General features: G+C 35.9%; 1 protein-coding gene across 1 annotated transcript; it reads right to left on the bottom strand.

Moving 5' to 3' along the window:
• Positions 1-4,238: 4,238 nt before the first annotated feature.
• LOC149790500 (matrilin-3-like) lies at positions 4,239-23,099 on the bottom strand. Its single transcript, XM_089971394.1, has 6 exons — positions 22,937-23,099; positions 21,488-21,634; positions 16,171-16,250; positions 11,800-11,871; positions 7,519-7,675; positions 4,239-5,065 (listed from the first exon to the last, which is right to left on the bottom strand). The coding sequence occupies exons 1-6, from the start codon at positions 22,965-22,967 to the stop codon at positions 4,494-4,496; spliced, it is 1,059 nt and encodes a 352-aa protein (XP_089827520.1). The 5' UTR covers positions 22,968-23,099; the 3' UTR covers positions 4,239-4,493.
• Between the last annotated feature and the right edge of the window lie 294 nt (positions 23,100-23,393).

Raw genomic sequence — 23,393 nt, forward strand, 5'->3', positions numbered from 1 at the left:
CATCACCCACCCCCACCCTTGAAAGAAGTACGTACTGCTTTAAAAACAAAACTAGAGTTCCGTCCCAACATTGTTGGATTTGTAATCGAGAAATGTGCGACACTCACAAACAAGAGCAATGGTTTCATAGCTTCTGTTGTTAACTGATAAGACAACTTCTGACGAATTCGAATCGCTGATCAAAATCGAAGTATATGACTGGATAATTAAAATATAAAGCTTAAACGTGCTTGACAATTATTTTGATGGCCAGAAGATACGCAACGATCCCCACATAATCTGATTTTCTCTAATCGCTTAAAGCAATCATATATCTTCATAATTTCAGCTATCGACTTTCTATATAAATATCAACCAAAAACGAAAAGAGGATCAAAAACACAAGAAAATAAAAAACCGGTATCGACGCTAACAGCGGAGGGCGTTGAGTAGTGTTACTGCTTTTTGCGTTGTTTTCCTTTTACACAAAAATGTACTTATTGAAGTTGGATTTTTTGTGAGCCGTGATACGTCCTAATTATTGGTTAGATCCATCCCGACCACAGCTGCTGCTTTACAAAAGGAATGTCAAGTATTTGTCGAGAAAGGGAAATATCGCGTGCTTTTCAACTCGCTCGGACACAAAGCATATATTTCTGAAAGCTTTAGTATAAGTCTTATTCAAACTAAAACAAGAAGATGCTCAAATTTCACCAGACTTATTGACAACAACATTCACTACACATCAAAAAGCACGAGTCCAATTGGAACAGATAAAGAATATGGATCAATCTATTCCATTATTTGACAACTGGCATCCACAGAACTTCTTCATTAACAACTGTAGAAACAGTTGATGGTAGAATTCAAAATACAAAGCAGTATTTGCAAACGGTAAGCTTCCTAAATATATAACAAACAATGGCATTTGAAAATAAAAAAATATCAGATAGATCACGTCTTTTTCGTAGTTGCGGTGTATCTATACTTAGAAAAATTGGTGTTTGATCTATGTTCACAACTCACGCTACCAGTCATGACACGGCCATCCAGATGATTATGAGTGCAAAGGAATGACAAGATTTGAATGTGAATATTCTGAACATAAAACCTACCCCTTCCATGTTTAAAAATACCGATGGAAATAACAAGAATTTGTATGCATTGCAATTTAGGTCCAACAGAAGGCTTTTGAAGTACTAGTTTTGCGTAGAATTTACCATATTACCCACATTATGCGTCTCCGGACAATTTAATTTTTGCCATGAGTTAAGACATCATAATATGTTTCCTTTCTAAGTAAAATGAGCCTTTATTCAAAGCTTATAGGAATAATTTCGTTCATTTAATATATTTAAATTATTCTGTATTTGTGTTTGAAAAAGAACAATAGACACTGATTACACGGGTCTACAGCCACAATGCTTCCGAAATAAATATATTCAAACTTTACTAATTCTGGGTCACTAGGAACGAAAATGATGCTTAAAATTGTTCATTCACTCTAGTTTTAAAGATATAATACTGGGTTAGTATGTAGGATCCTTGACTTGGGAATGGCGGAGGATAAATGAGTTATTAAGGGAATGGATCTCAATTTAAACCAGAAATGACTAAAATGCATCTTTGACTTGATCTATGAACAAAAATATGGTTGGGTTTGGACAGTACTTGCTTTTTATGCAAAACAACAAATGATGCAATCTGAAGCTGGTATTGCCTCATACATGATATGAATTGCATCATGTTATTCGTAAAAGTCATGGAGGATGCAATCATAGCTATGCTTTCATCACTCTGCTGAAGAAATTCTCTATATAAGCTCTAGAAATCACAGTGTCGTGCTCTCTTATTTGTCAGTGCTTGATTTTGCAAAGGGTCACATTTCTGTTTAGTGGTTGAACAGGAAAAGAAAATCTATGCCTTTTGCAGTGCCAATGATGTGGAGAGAACCAACAGATTATGTTATTAACTGTTACTTCTGCATGATGCCTCGAATTGGGAAAAGTGTGTCAAAAAAGAAAAAGTGGACTGTGCATTATCCAAACATTCCAACTAAACTCCCAGTACCCTACAGAGAAGGAATACAGGTTCCTGAAGCACCATTATCAGTCTCACTTGAGTCAGACGAGGAAGAGGAAGAGGATGAAACTTCTAGTCCTGAACCATCAATGTCATAAAACCCATATTTTCTCCCATCCTCCTCCTCTGAACCACACCTAATAACACAAGGTGAACTGAATGACATTGTCAGGGATTTGGAACTATCAAAGAGTAAGGCAGCACTGTTGGGCTCCAGACTACAGCAGTGGAATCTCCTGGCGGGTGATGTTAGGGTTTCTACGTTCCGTGATCGACAAAAGGATCTTGTCCCATTATTCTTCATGCAAGGTGATCTTGTAGCCTGCAACAACATCAGTGGTGTGATGGCAGCACTCAATAACATTCATGATCCAAATGAGTGGAGACTGTTCATTGATTCATAGAAGACGAGTCTTAAATCTGTTTTGCTGCATAATGGCAATGTTTTGACATCAATGTCAATTGGTCATGCAGTCCATATGAAGGAAAGCTATGAAAACATGAAACAAATTTTGAGGTGCATAAACAACATCAATGACAGCTTTGTGGCTATTTGAAGGTTCTTGCTTTCTTCCTTGGTCTGCAGACTGGATAAACATGGGATAGTAGTGGGAATGGGATAGTCGTGCGAGAGATTCCCACTACATCAAGAAAGATTGGCCACTCCGACAGTCATTGGAGCCTGGGAAGAAAAGTGTTCAACATTCACCACTTTTGGAATCAAGACAGATTTTGTTACCACCCTGCACATCAAGCTGATTATGAAGAAGAACTTTATCAAGGCCATGGAGAAAACACAAGCGGCTTTCAAGTACCTCCGTGGAAAATTTCCAAGGTTATGTGAAGCTAAGATAAAGGAAGGTGTCCTTGTTGGTCTTCAGATTTGTGAACTTCTTCGAGATGATGCATTTGACCGTGTACTGCGTGGCGAGGACAAGATGGAATGGAAAGCCTTCCAGTTAGTGCCAACAAATTTTCTCGGAAACAACAAGGCAGACAACTACAGGGAGTTGGTGGAAAACCTCCTCATGGCATACATAAGCCTTGGTTGCAACACGTCACTAAAGATACATTGTTTGCACATCAATCTAGATTATTTTCCACCGAACTGCGGAGCAGTGAGCGACGAGCACGGACAGCGATTTCACCAGGAAATTGCAACAATGGAGAAACGCTATCAGGGCAAATGGAGCCTATCAATGCTTTCAGGCTATTTCTGGACAGTGAAAACTGATGCTCCGTTTAACGAATACAAGAGACAAGCCAGGAAGCGCTGAGTAGACACTGAATAAGGTCTAAAATATATACTTATACATACATAATGTTTTTTTTTTATTATAAAGTGTTACATAAACAGGACAGGTAAAATTTTATCAAATAAAGCAACCAGAAAACCACGAAAATAGGTTTTACAATTTATGATTAAAACTTTATTATCTACACAATATACATAAACGTAATATGTAAAAACTTAAATATCTATAGCCAGTCAGTTGTTTTAATTGTTATATTTGAATTCAACACATCCAAATCCGTAACAAATAATAAATTTATCTCTGAAACAGACGACTTCTAAAAAATTGTAGACCAGTGTTACTTCCCTTTATTGTACTGTAATTTTTTCTCTCAATTCAACACTTATTCTAACAAATCCAGGATATATGCTATTTGTATCGATGTCTTCGTTCATAGCTTTGATTGATTTAGTGATTAAATGTTGACTACATGAAGTCTGCTATTGGACGATAGTTCTCAAATCGAGTAATTAGCCAATTTCAAGGAGTAAGCGCCATAAAATACAGTATTCACAAAACAGTACAGTAGCATGGATTCGCCTCGTAAAATGGACCCTCTGATTTCTTAACAAAATGAATTCTCGTGATATTCTAATGTTATAATGTTTATTAATTTGAGATAGGAATAACTCTTTGTTGTAAGTGTTTGGGTCTTGTTGGGGTAAAGTAGCAATCTTCGACTTGGAATGGTTTACCGATCGGTCATGCAATTGTGAAGCAAGAAAACCCATGCAAGTGTGAAATTAGTTTCGTGATGTGCCTTCATGTATGTGATTATATGTAATTATCTGCAATAGTTCCGCATTTAAGAACCCTTTCACTGACAACCACTACTGTCTTGAAGTATTTGGAAAGAGTGTGAAGTTGGATCTCAAGCCAGACTCAAGCAGAATGTATTTTATTCGCATGGTAGATATACCCATTGCGCGTTACATTTTTATTATATGAACGTGTTACTACACCGACTGTTTTGATGTGACGAGAAACGCATCAAGAGCTTATGTGAATTAATAACTTGTGCACATTTGTTGGCATGTGAATTACTTTGAAATTATACATTGGTAAGTTAGAGAAAATGTAGGAGATAGTAGATTTTAGCATTTTCATTTCATTTAGGTTTACCAGTCCCTCACAAACTTAGCACAGAACAGATCGAATCTTTGTCAGCAAAGTCTGGAGCTCATGAAAGTCTCTCAAGAGGAAGACGTTTTGGTGATCAGGATCAGTGGCTATTATGTTCAATTCATGGGTGTTAAAGCCTGACCCAATGCCAATAGCGATCACCTTGGCAACGTGTTGCAGAGCAGCCGCCTCAATCGCGGTTTGGTTTGGATTATTTGACTGTCCGTCTGTCATAATAATCGCCACATTTGGAAATTCTTGGCGATCTCCGGCGGATGGAGTGAAGACTTGGGTGCGAGCATACTGTAGCGCCTCTGCCGTATGGGTCGAACCGGATTCGTAATGGATATGAAGCGTAGCATTGACAAGCGCCTGTTTGTCGCTGTACTTACTAAGATTCCAATCCAAGCGTGTTTGTGTGCTGAAAGTTATCATGGCTATATGGTTTTCTGTTACACCGATGTTTACCCCGCTAATCACGCTCACAATGAAATTCAACATCTGCTTGAAGTTCGATGTCCCCACACTGCCAGAACTGTCCACGATAAATAGGATATCTCTTCGACAAAGTCCCTGTCCCGAATGCACTGCAACAAAAATCACAAAACGGTATAGACCTTCCCACATAACGTGATTGGCAGCCATATTGTTCAGCTATTTATAGTGTGTGTATGTACGAAGGTGAATTTTCCAGCACATCATCACAATAGTGGCTATATGCTGCCAACTAAAGGTAAAATTAAAAGTTTTAAAAATGAGGAATCACAGAAACCTTACGAAGATAACCCCTCTCAAATAAATTTAAACGTCATAACAACATACAATGTTTATAAGAAGGCTATTGAAATGTGCAGGTTAAATAAACGTTAGGGATTTTGCTATTGATTGTAAATGTGTCTGGAGGTTAAAAATGTTCTTTGAGTCTTAACAAAATATTGTCAATATATATATATAGTACAGAAACGGGTTTGCTTTCAGCATCTATCAATAGGTTATGTACTGAACTTGCCTCATTATGCCTTGCTGATTAAAGGTAAATGTTGGAAGCCCCATTATGCCTTGCTGATTAAAGGTAAATGTTCGAAGCCCCATTATGCCTTGCTAATTAAAGGTAAATGTTGGAAGCCCCATTATGCCTTGCTGATTAAAGGTAAATGTTGGAAGCCCCATTATGCCTTGCTAATTAAAGATAAATGTTGGAAGCCCCATTATGCCTTGCTGATTAAAGGTAAATGTTGGAAGCCCCATTATGCCTTGCTGATTAAAGGTAAATGTTGGAAGCCCCATTATGCCTTGCTGATTAAAGGTAAATGTTGGAAGCCCCATTATGCCTTGCTGATTAAAGGTAAATGTTGGAAGCCCCATTATGCCTTGCTAATTAAAGGTAAATATTGGAAGCCTTTTATAGGTATATGTGTCAAGATGTTAGCAACCCAAGTATACTAGACCGAAAATTGTATGTTTGTAACATCATTGATAATGGTCTGTACTTAAGGGGTAATACATCAGTATTCATGTTAAACAGCTCACCGCACAGAGAGGGACGTGATGTTCAAGAGGGACGTGATGTTCAAAAGGTCCAATAAAAGTGGCAAACTGTATTTCATCGTTTTATTATAAAAAGCCAATAAGACATCTCCTCTGTCAAACACAGTATTCATCAAAGCGATAAGACCAATCCCTGACATGCAATCTAAAGTTTGAAATGCGGATCCATTTCACTTCGGTATGAAACTTACACTTAACACAGCCTCAAACGCGTATAGAATATATAATAGTCTTATTCAAACTGACCTTGAAATTAAGTTTTCAATAATGATTAATTTTACAAGTATGCTGTTCAAACCATCCAAAATTCGCCTTTTTGTATACAATTGAGTGGAATCGGCCATTGGAAGTTACAACGTACAACGATTTGAATCCGTCATCGATCTGAGTGTAATGAAACTTATGCCGTGCGACGATTTGGGTTCGTATAAGTATGCATCGAACTAGCTCTTCTTTCATATTTATTATTTGTATCTTATAATTTAAAAGTACAATCTATTTAACGTATTTATTGCCTTTGAATCAATATTTCCAAACAAAGACATGGTTTAAAATCAGACAACCTTCATTTTTATGGGAGATATGAAAGATATTCCAAAGAAATATATAAAACGATAATGATGAGAAATTAATATCTCGTTTGTTTGTCGACTTTTAACTTTTATTCGTAACATTTTGGTTTCCATTTGCAAGCTATACACATTCATTAAGAAACTTATGTCTATGACACTGCGTTACATCAATATGTGCTATAAATCCAATACTCAGTACCGTTGCCGTACTTGAAACGGTTCTGCTGTTTTTAGCAACAGTAATTTTCTGCAGCTTTCATTTGAGATATTTGCACTCATACGTTTTACATATCCACTCCGGCACGAGTTCTCTTACATTCATCGTTTCCACTGGTCAAAACGTTTATTGTAACTCTATGCAGAAGTGACACTAACATTTTATATTAGAAAAAAGTTTCTATCGATCCACTGATTATGATAATATATTTCGAACAATGAAAGTGTATTGGATAGGAAAAAATGAAAACTATTCCTCCAAGACGTAATCCAGGACAGAGGAATCGCGGCACCTAATCATGTGACTGACATATTGCTACATTTTCAATATTGGTTATGAAAATAACAATGATATCTTTTACATCTCCTCCTGGCTCAATGCTAATTAGTCCAAACTATTGGCACGAGACCATTTAACATGGAACTGTATACATGCATATATTCAAAAACAAGTAAGTATATATTTATTTATCACACAATTTTCCTTCCTATATTATATGTACCCATTCACTACCTCTTTTTCGTATTTATGTATGTATGCACACTATCAGATATGCATGCATCTCTCCACCAATTCATCAACCCATACGTCAGTACGTCGCTCAGTCTACTAATCTATCTTTCTGTTCGTTTGTCGCTTTGTCCGCTTGTCTGTCCGTTCTTCTGTTTCAGTTTGAACCGTTCGCTTGTCTATCTGTACATACCTGTGGTTGTAATTGTGCTTGGGGATGTAGTCGACACAACTGGCATATTGCACAGGTCCGTCTTACAGCACGTGATAGAAATATCTCGTGACTCTAGCGATATTTCCGAATCCCTTTTGCCGAACGCTGGAAAACCGAACCCTAAGCCGTCGCAAACCTTGAGAGATAAATAAATTTTAATGTATTATGTGTTTTTATACCAAATACAGCTTAATATTTTGCACAGTAACGCATTTCGTATAGTCCAAGAACTCCACGCATAAATAATGACACATCACTCAAAGATTTTCCTCCTGTTTCATCATAGACAGATAATTTAGACATGTACATATTCCTAGAGTTTATATCTTTTCCTCCTAGTTCATCATAGACATGTGAATATTCAAAAGGTCACATATCTGACCTCTTCTTATCGGTTCATGTTTTCACTTTCTACCCAATATACAACTGATTCTCTGGACGCTGGTTAACTTCACCCGAATATCCTTATCTGTGTTCGTTTTAATGTAACCATTGTAATGAACAAGTTCCGAATATTCAAAGATCATAACAGCCTGGAATCAAATTGCACAGTAAATCAATCCTTTGATGATCTATGATTTTAAGGTTTTAAAATGTTAATGTTTTCAGCTATAACTACTGTGATTGATAGTCGATGTTTTAACGTAGACTTTTAAAATGTTAATGTTATCAGCTGTAACTATTGTAACTGATAGTTGATGTTAACGTAGACTTTAAAATGTAAATGTTATCAGCTGTAACTATTGTAACTGATAGTTGATGTTTTAACGTAGACTTTAAAATGTAAATGTTATCAGCTGTAACTATTGTAACTGATAGTTGATGTTAACGTAGACTTTAAAATGTAAATGTTATCAGCTATAACTACTGTGATTGATAGTCGATGTTTTAACGTAGACTTTTAAAATGTTAATGTTATCAGCTGTAACTATTGTAACTGATAGTTGATGTTAACGTAGACTTTAAAATGTAAATGTTATCAGCTGTAACTATTGTAACTGATAGTTGATGTTTTAACGTAGACTTTGAAATGTAAATGTTATCAGCTGTAACTATTGTGATTGATAGTTGATGTTTTAATGTAGACTTTAAAATGTTAATAATATTATGCGTAACTACTGTGATTGATAGTTAATGTTGAGCGTTTATTCCAAAGATCCACTAAATGGTTAAAAGAAAAATATTTTTCATCAGTTTAAATGCAGTTTCGTTTTATACCGTTTAAATTGATAAACAATATGCTAGACGTATTGCTAAATGAATGGTTTGTCGTTGTGTTTAAAAGTATTTTCAATTCAGTACAAATCTACCATATTATCATGCTGCATTCTAAAGAAAGACTGTCATACGTGTAACAGGAAATGGTCGAAAGTGTGGTAGCAAAGGAACTATTTCTCTTTCAGCATTTCCAGTTGGATTACTTCCTTTATATTTAACATTCCATGTGATTTCCATTGAATGGCATATAGTTGGCGCAATATATTTTCTATTACTGGACTAGATTGCTATGAAGACGAGTGCAAGCCGTAAAATTATATATATATATTTGCGATCGGTTGTAACTAAATACAACTCTGACCTTTAAGGTATGATTTGTGTATATTTCTTGTTCTTTGCTCTGCTTTCAAATGCTTTTAAATCCTTGTTTAAATCAGATCACTTCGGGAAACGATCCATAAACAGACGTGAAGGTCCTAGTTTTTGCAAGGAGAGTTACTCTGATATCTTTGTAAGACCGAACAAAACTATTTTTACGATGACATTCACTTGACCTAATGATGGAAACTGATGAATGTGTTGCACAAATTGTAAATCAGCTCAAAAAATAGATGCTACTTCAATGGCACTAATTCTACTACCTGTATCGTCCAAGATAAACTTATCAGAGAAAATCAGCGAAATCATCTGTAACCACCTGTGATTGGAGAGCAGCGCGCTGGGATTGTCAGAGAATGGACAACCGACATGAGAATGAAAGTGCATGCCAACCTCAGACTGTTTAAACGACTCCCAGTGTTATCATAAAAACGAATAAATCATACACAAGAAAGCTTTAAAGTCAACACCCGTCAATTGCGAATGCCACAAAAAATCAAGTGTTGGCAATAGTTCTGAATTTGACTCTTATTTGCTACCATAGGTTCGATGTCTTGGTTCTGGACAAATATGGTAATTATGTGATCTAACTCTTGCATAATATCATGGGACATTAACATACGACATATTGGTTAACCGTGTTACAGTGATACCAATTTTAAGAAGATATAGATTCTATTTGAGAAATAGTGATATTCATGGGAATATTTTAAAAATAATACACTCGTCAGGAATCCGGAGACAAAATACCAAAACGTGGATTACCATGATACCTAATAACCCACGAGATCGTAGGAAGGTATCACACACACACACACACACACAAACACACACACACACAAACACACACACACAAACACACACACATTGTACTCTTTATAATGTTAGTTACAGTTCGGTGCTTTGACAACAGAGGCACATACATCTGTTCTTCCTATGATTAAAGTCTTTTGATTTAAAATAAACTAAAATTTAAAAAATGTGCTGAGTTTGATCCAAACCTGATATAAATCTGCGTTTGTCTGCATTAATTGTGCCGTTCATCCGACTATTTATGAAATGTATCAGAGTTTGTAACGTGATTAGATATTCTTCCTTGTTTGCTAAGGATTTATTTGTGTGCCATCTCAATAGATTTTGCATTAATTAGGACTATTTGCAGAAGGCAAAACATAAAAATTATTTGGTTCTAAAATTCTTCCATGTGGTATTACAATTTGTATTGAAAACCATAATAAAAACGTTCCTTGGGACTACATGATTACTGTATAATGTTTGAATAATATGTTTCGCAAACGTTTCCCGGAAGTTGAGAGCCCAGATAATAGGGTTATGATATCTTTTAGATATTAAGATTTTTGTGTAATTATAGCTCTGTTGCACCGAACAGTTCAAAGTATGGCTTATTCAAATGTGTAACACTTCGTGAAATATCTAGAAAGACAGTTTGAGGAACATACATCAGGTAAAGGTGCCACCATCGCTTAATTGTGATTGTGAATAAAGTGCAGAACCACATCAATGATCAAAAAAAAAAAAAAATCACAACATACTTGTATTGTCAAGCAAATGACAATAAAATGCCACTTTCTCATTATTCCAATCAATCTCATCTTTATTCAAGTGAAACATATCAAATAAATTTTCTCAGTCTTTCACTTTATAGCCTATATTTTACTGGTTCAGAGGAAGCAGGTAAACGTCCGCAGGATATCATTATCTAACTAACATAATGTTCAAGTTGCGAATGCTCAAAGATCATAACAGCCTGGACTCAAATTGCATGTTAACTCAATCCTTTGATGATTTAAAATTTTAAGGTTTTAAAGTGTTAATGTTATTAACTGTAACTGCTGACTGATAGTTGATGATAGAACACAGGCTTTAAAATGAGCCGCCATATGAACTTTTGATATTTAATTAATAATAATAATAATAACAATAATAATCGATTTTTGGAGCATTATAATAGGTGAAAGAAACAACAACAATAATGCGTTAAATACGTTACAGTATGTGTGCCTCGTAACCGACAAATTTAACTTATAGTGTCGACAGGCTATTGCAAATATGTATCATTGATATTATGAACACTGAACATAATGTTACAACTAACCATATTATTTTAGGTTACTTCGTGTAAGATCAGTTTTAAGGTTTTCATCCAACACAAATTGTTTTTCTCTCTTACTCCGTATTTCTGCGTATGTTGCCCCTTATGCATGAGATGGGAGAAGTGAATGGAAAAAAAGAAACGATTGCGATGAAATTGTGTGCCATGTTAAAGTAATTTAGAAAATGTGGACTATTAATACTTTTTATCATTATTTTCATACGTCATTAATGATTACTGAGTTGAAATTCATCGCTGATCGATAGGCCTGCAGTTGAAAGAATATTTATATATTTGTATTACTGCGCCATGGGCGGATCAGAATTTGATATACTATTAGAATTGGTATATCAAATTGCTTTATACCAACACTTTAAATGCCGTATTATTTTTAATGTATGCGATATATATATATATATATATATATATATATATATATATATATATATATATATATATATATATGCTTGTATGCATCATTTTGTGTATGTGATGTGTGACTGTGTATACACGTATTTGAGAGAGATAGGACAGACATAGATTTGAATCACCTCTTTTTTCTGACACATCATGATGTACTCGTGATGTCTATCAGATGCTTTGAGTTCCTTCAACATGCAGATCTGAAGACAGAAAGGTTACATTCTTTGTGTTCTTAGCATCGCTGAAGATTTTGCTAGTGCCAAGTGACAAACATTATTTTTCATTCAGGAAGAAATTACAATAAATGAGTTCAAAATTATTAATATTTCATATTGCATGCGTATACATCAGTCATTATTGATATTAATCAGAAGAACGGTTGAATTATCTTTAATACTCGAATAGGATAGGAACAAATAAAAAGCAAATAGCAATAACGCAACATAACTTGATATGTGGGAAGTTCGTTAAATTATAACGAGTAAAAGATGAACTTAGGTTTTATATCTCACATAAACAATGTACTTTTTGAACTAAACATTAGAATCCTAACAGCCAAGATGAGTATTCGGTGCATTTGATGTTGATGTTGCCTATGATCATCATTCAAAGGGAGTGTTGGAAAGTTTGAAATTTGTCTATCACCAATTCCATTCATCTTTTGTGTATGCTTTGTCAATATGTCCGTAAGAGGGCTTAGGGGTCATCCATTTAGTATGTACGCAAAAATCTGGCAAAGCTTGACCACTCCCCTCTCCCTGTACACATGCGTACCTTTTTACCCCCCCCCCCCCGCGTATGCACGCTTGACGCGCCCCCCTCCCCTCGAATGCCATAGAACGGCCTATATTTAATCCACGCAGAAACGATAAAGGATTAATAATATCAACGTGTTTAATAACACAAATAGTCCATCGACGTTGAATGTCTGGCTGCAGCAAAGAAATAAGCTGCCTAACTTTCAAAAGTTTGTCTAGTGTCCGCTAAAATTCAAACGCCGACTGAACCTAGTCGAACAGGCTACGTATTAGACAAACTATTATCGAATTTTTACTCACCCCCACCCCCGTTTCCTATGCGTACGTACATGATCAGTAGACCCCCCCCCCATACGCAAGCGTATGCATTTGGGTTACCCCCTCCTCCTCCTACATGCGTAGGTTCTAAATGGACGGCCCCTTACAGACTGCCATGTTATGGATAGGTGTGACCGTGAAGGTAGACTAAACAAAGAGTTGCACAGTGTAAACTATACTATATTCTTTAAAGTCTCATGTATGTATGTATGTATGTATGTATGTATGTATGTATGTATGTATGTATGTATGTATGTATGTATGCATGCATGCATGCATGCATGTATGTATGTATATGTATGTATGTATGTGTATGTATATGTATGTATGTATATGCATTTATGTATGTATGTATGTATGTATGTATGTATGTATGTATGTATGTGTATGTATGTATGTATGTATATGTATGTATATGTATGTATATATGTATATGTATGTTTGTATGTATGTATGTATATATATATATGTATGTATGTATGTATGTGTGTGTGTATGTATGTATGTGTGTATGTGTGTATATGTATGTATATATATATATACATACATACACATATATGTATGTATGTATGTATATGTATGTATATATGTATGTATATGTATGTATATATATATATGTATGTATGTATGTATGTATGTGTGTGTGTATGTATGTATGTGTGTATGTATGTACCGCTCAAAACCAAAAGGACGTCCTCGCATAAACACTGCACAGATGTCAGTCCCTGCCAAGGTGGAGGAGTATGTGTCTGCCCTGAACAAGGCTCTCCAGGACCTGCCTGAGTATGACGCTACAGCCAAGTGGAACGCCATGAAGGGTGCCATCTACAGTACAGCTATGTCAACGTTTGGCAAGAAGGAACGACCCAGCCAGGACTGGTTCAATGCACACCTATCAAGGATGGAACCACAAATCGAGGAGAAACGAAAAGCCTTCATAGCTTACAAAAAATGCCCTAATGAACGGACGCTTGCTGCTCTCAGAAGTGCCCGAAGTAACACCCAACGCATTGCTAGACAGTGTGCGAACGAGTACTGGCAACAACTGTGTGAAGGAATCCAACGCAGTGCCGAGTCCGGACACATCCAAGGCATGTACAGTGGCATCAAGAAGGCTATAGGCCCTACAGTGAAAGGGGTCGCTCCCCTGAAATCCCTGACGGGAGAGAAGATCACAGACCGTGGGCAACAGATGGCCAGATGGGTGGAGCACTACTCAGAACTATACTCACGAGAAACGTCAGTCACTGATGCAGCCCTCAGCAGCATAAAGAATCTGCCAACCATGGAAGAGCTCGACAAAGTGCCAACCTTAGAGGAGCTCAGCAAAGCAATCGACTGCCTTCCAAACGACAAAGCACCAGGTAGTGACAGCATCCCGCCCGAAGCTATCAAACGTGGAAAACCAGCATTGATTAAACCACTGCACGACCTACTTTGCCGCTGCTGGGAGGAAGGAGTAGTCCCCCAAGACATGCGTGATGCCACAATTGTGACCCTTTACAAAAACAAGGGCGACCGCAGTGACTGTAATAATTACAGAGGGATCTCGCTCTTGAGTATTGTTGGTAAAGTGTATGCCCGCATCATACTCAACAGGCTGCAGTTGCTGGCAGACTGTGTGTACCCGGAATCACAGTGCGGCTTCAGAGCAGGCAGGTCGACGACAGACATGATCTCCCTACGACAACTCCAAGAGAAGAGCAGAGAGCAAGGTCAACCACTCTACATGATGTTCATCGACCTCACCAAGGCCTTTGACTTGGTCAGCAGGAAGGGCCTTTTTGAACTTCTGAGTAAGATCGGTTGCCCCCCAAAACTCCTCAGCATGATAATCTCTTTCCATGCAGATATGAAGGGAACAGTCCTGTATGATGGATCATCCTCAACTTCCTTCCCAATTAACAGTGGTGTGAAGCAGGGCTGTGTGCTGGCACCAACACTTTTTGGGATCTTCTTCTCCCTGCTCCTGTCCTACGCCTTCGACACGTCCACAGATGGCATATATCTACACACCAGGTCTGATGGGAGGCTGTTCAACCTGGCACGACTGCGCTCAAAGACCAAAGTGAGAGCTGTGCTCATCAGGGAGATGCTTTTTGCAGATGACGCAGCTCTTGTGGCCCACACCGAGGAAGCCCTCCAGAGACTGGGAGACCGTTTTGCTGTTGCCTGCACGCAGTTTGGTCTCACAATCAGCTTGGAAAAAACAAATGTCAGCGTGCAAGATACCACCATTGTCCCTTCAATCAAAATCAGCGGTGTCACCCTGGAAGCAGTCAACAACTTTACCTACCTAGAGTCAACCATCAGCAACACTCTCTCGATTGATATGGAGCTGGACAGAAGGCTTGGAAAGGCAAACACCATCATGGCTCGATTAACAAAGAGGGTTTGGGAAAACAACGCGCTGACAGAGCACACCAAGGTCCGAGTCTACCAGGCCTACGTTCTCAGCACCCTTCTATATGGAAGTGAGACGTGGAGTACCTACATGAGGCAAGAACGCCGGCTCAACTCCTTCCATATACGGTGCCTAAAACGCATCCTGAAAATCAGCTGGCAAGACCGTGTTCCACACAGCGAGATCCTGCAGCGTGCAAGTACCCCCAGCATGTACTCCCTGCTAATTAAACGCCGCCTTCGATGGCTGGGTCACGTCCGACGCATGGAGGATGGAAGGCTGCCAAAGGACATCTTATATGGACAGCTGGCCACTGGCATGAGAAGAGTCGGACGCCCCTGACTCCGTTTCAAAGATGTGTGCAAGAGGGACATGAAGGCATGCAACATTTCACCCGATGGCTGGGAAGAGCTGGCTGAGGACCGAGGCACCTGGAGACTGATGGTAAACAATGGCATATCAGTCGCTGATGCGAGGAGAGGCCAGTTGGCGGCAGAGAAACGTAAGAGAAAGAAGAACGCAACAACAACCACAGTAACGCAGACTTCCCAGTATGTCTGCACCAACTGCAGTAGGGACTGTCACTCACGTATAGGCCTGCACAGCCACAGCAGACGTTGCCAACAGAGACAGACAACACCCCAAGGGCGCTATTCGCATGGTCTTTCGAGACCGAGTCGCCAATGATGATGATGATGATGATGTATATGTATGTATATATACGTATGTATGTATATGTATGTATATATGTATGTATGTATATGTATGTATATATATATGTATGTATGTATGTGTGTGTGTATGTATGTATGTGTGTATGTATGTACGCATGTATATATGTATGTATGTATGTATGTATGTATGTATGTATGTATATGTATGTATGTATGTATGTATGTATGTATGCATATGTATGTATATGTGTGTATGTATGTATATATATATATATATATATATATATATATATATATATATATATATATATATATATATATATATGTATGTATGTATGTATGTACCTCATTATCACCACAAACTGCAGTTACGTTACAACTCATGGGATGTAATGTGGGAGATTCGCAGTTATAGCAAGTCGGAGCTGAAATAAGACAGTTAAAATCTAATGTTTTCATCATTTAAGTTCTCCGGTAATAGCAATTGCACCATAGCATAGGATTCCCTGCCACTTAAAAAAAACTTGCTGAGAAAAATCTGCTGAGTTTCAATATGATTTATCGTGCAGCTGGCATAAGGATTTGCAAAATATTAAAAACCGAAAGCATAATCGGGTCGATTTAATATTTGTTATAGTTTTGCACAATTCTTTCATATTATTCCATATTGATACTTTTGATATTTTGCTTTGCATAGCTTCTATTTGGAATATGTAACAACCTTTTAGTAGCTGGAGATAATAAAATATATGCGTGCCAGGCGACTCTATCGCATTTATTTTGGTGTTTATTGGGTTTAATTTTTAAGGCTTCAGCTCCCAATCGAATAATAATTTGAAACAATAAAATTCAATTCAATAGTCTATTGTCATGATCACGTACATGCTCATATAGTATATAATACAAATATTGCGTGGATAACAAATGCTGTGCTATATATTGTCCGCCATGTATAAAAAATCGCGTTCTGCAAAATGGCGTCAATCCCAAAACAACAACAAAATCATCTTCAAACAGAAATTCAGTATGGTAGCTGGAAAGGAGAGAACTGATAAAAATAAATAAACATTTTGATGAAGTTCTGTAAAAATGACAATCATTTTATTATTTTAAACGCGTCATAACAAATTTAGCTGAATCACATATTTTTTTAATTAGTACTAAACGTTAACAGCTAAATGCACTTTTACATGTACCTACGAAGTACCTATTAATTAGGATCGGACCATAGTTATTATATTCTGGCAACAGTGAACAGTAAAACATGGAAGCCACAAGACACAAAGCTCAGAAATAGTCATCATCCAAGTTACAATAAAGTTTCCTGACAGTGTTGAAATGACTTCTGGGATTGATTTTTTAAATGTAGTCGACAAGAAGATGTATCTGACACAAATGCTGTTTGTGGTTTATTATTGCTCTATAATCTGATAGACTTATAACATTCCTTTCACGTACAAAGTGAATAAATAGGGTAGCAGAAGTTAGTTATATTGTATGAGCTCTGATCTGATATTGGTTGGGAATTCTAAAGTTTGAAAAAATATTCATTGTTCATCGTGGCTTTTCATTGATACGAACGCAAAGAGAAATGCTAACAATGTACTGCTTATTATTAAGGGTAGGATACTTGTGAAACTGATCACGAAGTCAATATTTCGTTCCAAAATTGGGGAATGATGAAAGTTGTGCTTGAAGGTAAGGAGTTATCTGAAATGTCTGGGGTTCCCCAAGGACAGGTATATGTGCCTATACTGTTTATATTCTATATAAACTGCCTGAAACTATAACTTTCAAAGTCGGATCCTTTGCCGATGAACACTGCAGTATATTTAACAAAAAAAAAAAAGAGTTAGACAGGCTTTTGGTTTGGGAAAAAGGGATGGGATATATAATGTAATTTAGGTAAAGTCAAGTTAAACAGGTCACAACTGCAAAGCACAATACGCATAAAATAGGTCTTGTATCACTAACACAAAGAATCTGAGTGTTAGCTTTTCCAATAATCGCTAACAGAATGTTGATAAAAATGCTAGAGCGCCCCTAAAATAAATATGAAAAGTAAATAGAATCTCCGAAAAATTACTCTTAAATCTTTTAGTAATGCCAAATACAGAATATGCTAAATTACATGGGACGTGAATGCTTAAAGAATACAAAAAGTAAAACAGAAAATCCGGATATTCTGGGTGATTACTGGCATGACTTAAGGGTGTCCGAGGTTTTCAGTAAGCTTGGTCTCAGGAGTTTGGAACAAGGATGCTCGAACGTACGGTGTAGTTCTATTTTGCAAACTTGTATACGGTCGCGCAAAAGGAAATTTCACACACATAATACTGTGCTAATACTATATTAATTATTTTCCCCTCCACCTTGAATATCTTTTAGGTCAAACATTGCAAACGTTTTAAATTCTAACTTTGCTAAACATAAGTCAGAAGTTTTCTCTAACCGTTAGCAAAATGCTCAAATGTTCAAATTGCTTGAAATCTCCACCACTTGGTAAAGCGAAAATATATAGATAGAAAGTGATGATGTTTTTCTTAGCGTTCACTGAATTCACCATCGTCATGATATAACAAGATGTGCGGTTATCCGATTCGGTTAGGAAAATTAGATTGAAGAAGTCCTAATAATAAAATGTTCTAATGATTTCAAGTTCGAGTCCCGACGAAAAATCCAAGATTGAATGCGATGACCTGTGCTGTATCCGGTGCAGTATGGTTGAGTACAGGTCCGTGTAAAACACAATAAATATCACTCCTGTTTTGGAGATCCGAATAAATTTTTATAAGAGATGTCTTTTTTCAGGAATTTCGTATGAGCACACGTATATCTACAGGAAAAAAGAATTAGTCCTTTTGAATCCAAATAATTTGAAATAATTTTAAACGACACAACAGACACTTTCCGGTGTAAGAGAATAACTGAGTGAATTTCTCTAAAACAAAGGTTATATCGAATTCTGAAACGAAGTTTCGAAAATCACCAAGTTACGAAATCGTGTTTATATCACGTACGCCTAACACGACCCTGACTAAAACCAATCATTTTATTCTAAGAAATAATAAAAAAAATTATTTACATCTCAAATCACGTAGTCCCATCATGACCTCGACAACAACCAATCATTTTTGAAAGAAAATATAACTTATTTACGTGGTTGCTACTAATTTTGAATCGCTGTCAGGTTCTATGTCAATATTTGGTGTTTATTAAAATGACGAGTCAAGGTCAAACTATTTTCTTGAAAATGTATGAGATCCTAGCAAACAGAACTACATTATTGTGACATATAATGAAATTTTAAAAAAATAAAAAGATTTTAAAACTTACAAACAATTAAATCAGATATAATTAAATCAAATATACATACTATATATATATATATATATATATATATATATATATATATATATATATATATATATATATATATATATATATATAGTTAGCGGAATGCCCGTTAGACAATTTAGCGATCATCGACACCAGATGAACGCACACTACGGGATGTCATGAACAATGAAAACCGCCAAGCTAATAAACTCATTTTGTTTGCACGTTACGTCAACCCACGATAGATATAAGTCAATACTCTGCAAAAAAAATGTATTGCATATAAGTATTTACCGACGCACTGAGCTAAATTGTTGAACAAGTGTACATAGTATGAAGACTGAAGCATATAAAACCTGTGGTGTCATAGACAAAGAAGACTGTATTTCAACTAAACAAATATATTCCAGTTTTTATGGTAGAAATACGTAAGGCAACATTCGAACCAGTCAACACTTAACGGGTATATAAAGGAGCCAGTTACGTAAAAATATGCAGTGCGAACTATAACGCACATAACTCATACCATTGAGCAGTCGTGATTTTTCAGGTTATGCAAATAACTTGGCATCAGAATGAATTAATCTAGAGAAAATGATAAAACTCATAACTAGCAATACTAAATTTTTTTTTAAGCACAACAAAGTTGAAGAAATAACAAAAGTAACAGATAGACCTGTATATAGCTTTGGATATACTGAACAATGTATAGTAAAACCATACAAAGCTCATTAATAATGAAACTAAGTAATGATAATGGGAAATTGCTACAGTTCACGATCATGAATAAAAAAACATACAAAAATAAGATAAAATCATGTACCAGGAGTTACCAATCTATAGATATACATAACAATGCTAATTAACTGACATGTACGTGTTGTACTTTCGTCACCCAATGTGAGATGTCCTGTAAACGTCAGGTAAACGTTGTGTACATCTCAGACAAGACTTTAAGCTAAGAGGGATATTCAGTTCTTAATAAAAGAAAGTTTATTCATTTTGCTATGTTTGAGAGTTTCAACAATTTACCTTTTCATTTTGTCTGGAATAACAGTTTACCCTGAAATTGTTTTGTCCTTGCTGTAATGCACAACTAAAATATTTATTCTGTCCGAAATCTTTTCGTACCGATTCTTGTGTGTGCAATTAATTCATTAATATTTCCACAGTAATCACTTAGGAAGACGTTTATCATAAAGCTTTTATCATAAACCAGCAGAAAACTTTCAAAAATATGTGATTTTTTTAACACTTGTAAAGTTTCTTCAATCATTTCATACACATGAATAGATTTATGTCAAACAGTGTCATTCCTATAGCTGACTCTGCTTGCTGCCTATGCTTCATATATCGAGTCTCGAAGAGCGGTGTCGATCTGAATTTTGTCCCATATAAATTATATGTCTGTATTTGCTGAGTAATTGTAAACTGACCTTACGAAGTTTATGTGATCTTCAAGCTGTACTGTAAAGATAAGCAATTTCAATTTTAGGTCTTTACTAGCATCAAATACGAAATGTGTTCCATTTTCATGTACTTTTTAAACTACCTTATCGTCTGGACAGGTGGGAATTATTTCAGTGTTATCGTAATTGAATAAAAGCTGTCAATCTGCAATTTGCTACAACTTTGCATTGTATTGCTCATGCTTAATTGTCCACAAATCAACTTTTGCATTCCCTGAAACCGTATTCTGAAAACAACTAAATTTGATCAATCCTTTATTTTGTATAGTCTTGAAAACAAGTTGACATAATTTTTCACTTTCATTGTAAAAGTCTGTAAATGTATATCCCTTCTCTCTAAAAACATTTGCATGAAGTTATTTCCATTGTTTTTAATGCATAAAAGTTATTGAATTGTTATTTTGTATTCAATGATTTTCCTTTTAGACTGTCTGATATAGTATTTCTTACAATTTATGTTAAGTACTGAAGTCTGACTGAACGATAATCTTTATAGTAGATGGTATATTTTGGACGCTGAAATTTGAATTTCTTGAAGTGTCTAAATGTATTTATGATTTTTATTTATACAATGAAAATCTTACAATTGTAAATGTAGTTACGATCAAATTGTCTCAATATATGAACTATTAACTGGTAAGTTACTTTCCACTTTTAGGGAGTTTCTGAAAAATCCATCTGCAACGATCGTGTACCAGCATCATTTAACAACTTGTGTCGTTAGTGCTTATTTTGAAGTGATCAGGTCTTATACACCCTATAATGTTGTATATATAGTTCAAACTTACAGAGCCAAATGAAAACAAACAAGGAAATGTAGTGGTGTGAACTTTGCAATAATGGATCATACGTACGGCAAAACCCACAAAACTTTGGACATGTAGACCGTGCAACCGACAAATCTGCACACAAGTTCGGCTTAGAAGTTTGGAGCAGTAAGCATGCGGTCGTGTCAATGTCATCACATTTCTGGCCAGAAGTGAAATCCGCAAGATACAGTCCTGGTTAAGTAACAATCGTGATTATATTATTCAAAACATATTTCTTTTCAATAACAGTTACGAAGAGAACGGAAACGGAACATTGTAACATTGTTTTTCTCACCTTCCTGACGCTTAGAAAGCACTTCGTATTTGACACAACGCAAAAAGAAAGTTAAAGTTCTAATTCGTAATTGGTAAATACACTAATCAATTTCTTGCCAGATCGCAACAATTTCTAGTACATGCATATTACATATACATAATATTCATAATAATAAAGCATTCAAAATAAGCACTTTTAATAATAATAATAATAATAATAATAATAATAATAATAATTATCTTCCAATACAGCCAAAGTTCCAAAGAAGAATCAGTAATAGGATGCGCACATTGTATTTTTTAATACATATTTGATCTTTGACACAATGAAATGCGTCTATTTTGTGCACAACTAAATATTCCTATGATCTATGAAGAAATATTTATATTGCCTCCATGGCACGATACCTAGCCTTTACAATTTTATTGAACGCGGACAAAAATTGACTTTCGAAAAGCTTTAATTATTCCTTGATCAGATCATTATTAATTTGAATATATCTTGGTAACAAATTTCTGATATTCTAAGCCCCGATTATAGAAGCAGAAAACAAAAGAAACCAAAGAAAAAAAAATAATCATCTTTTACTTGACTTTTTAAAGATAGTATAGTGTAATTTTCTTTCTTTATTTCAAAACCTTTAAGACTTGATTTGAAGTTGACGAGATGTACATCTAAATCTGGTTCAAAGATTGTATACCATTTTTCCCGCGGAAAATGCAGTTCTCTAATGTTAAATGAAAAAAAAAAAATGTTCAGCAGACCTTTGCAAAAGTAATCCCGCATGGGGTCATTACTGCACTGTCTGGGAAATTGTTGGAAACTCTGGCGTCACGATCAAGACTTACTAACGATAAAAGAATAATACAAAGTCTTTGAAATATATAAATTTCAGTAAAAGGTATTTACGAGCTCAGATAAGTAATACAGTAAATTGCTTCCTGAACATGTAAGACACAAAACAAATAATTTGCATACTGACAAACAAACACTGAACCGATTTGATAAGTCGATGAGTCAAACAAAGCGATTTTATTTGGTTTAAATTTTGGAAGGTGCAGCAATATATGAAGGCTATTTATAACCAAGGCAAATAGAATAAAGTGTTTAGCCCCAGGATGCACAGAGGTAGCTAACTCAACCTAATAAATATGGTAGGATTCCAGCCCGCACGGCCTCACATACATACATACATACATACATACAGCATGACTTACCATACAGGAAGAGAATAAACAGCAATCTCATATTTACTTTTGCTTGCGTGTCCTACAAAAACCTCTTTGTTGTAAATCAATATAGTTATCTTTGAATCAAGAAATATCTTGCTATCAGCATTTCATGGCGCTCCCTTCAACACGCGGACCGATAATGTAATCGCAGACGGTGTCCCTGGAAGAGACATAGGGAATATCAGTCTTGTATTGGAAAAATTCACGAAGTTAATTTTAGTTTTGCTGACGTTATCTGTTGTTGGGCAAAGATGAAATTTTGGTAGAGATTGTATAAAGTGTCATTCTTTTGGGTTTTACGTCACTTGAACGTTCTGACGTACTACCACGCACAATGACTAAAGTGCCGATATAGTGAAATATGCCGAGATTACACCCTTTTTGAGAAAGGTTCTACATACATACATGCATACGTACATGCATACATACATACATACATACA

This window comes from Sinohyriopsis cumingii, chromosome 10 (genome assembly GCF_028554795.1).
Source record: "Sinohyriopsis cumingii isolate HCF-2022 chromosome 10, ASM2855479v2, whole genome shotgun sequence".
Classification (NCBI taxonomy): Eukaryota; Metazoa; Mollusca; class Bivalvia; order Unionida; family Unionidae; genus Sinohyriopsis; species Sinohyriopsis cumingii.

Coding starts and splice junctions, on each gene's coding strand:
- LOC149790500 (XM_089971394.1), bottom strand. CDS start 22,967: ATGAGATTGCTGTTTATTCTCTTCCTGTATG. Junction 21,635..22,936: donor GTTTATTCTCTTCCTGTATG/GTAAGTCATGCT, acceptor TTACTTAACCAG/GACTGTATCTTGCGGATTTC. Junction 16,251..21,487: donor AAAGTTTTGTGGGTTTTGCC/GTACGTATGATC, acceptor GTCTTATTTCAG/CTCCGACTTGCTATAACTGC.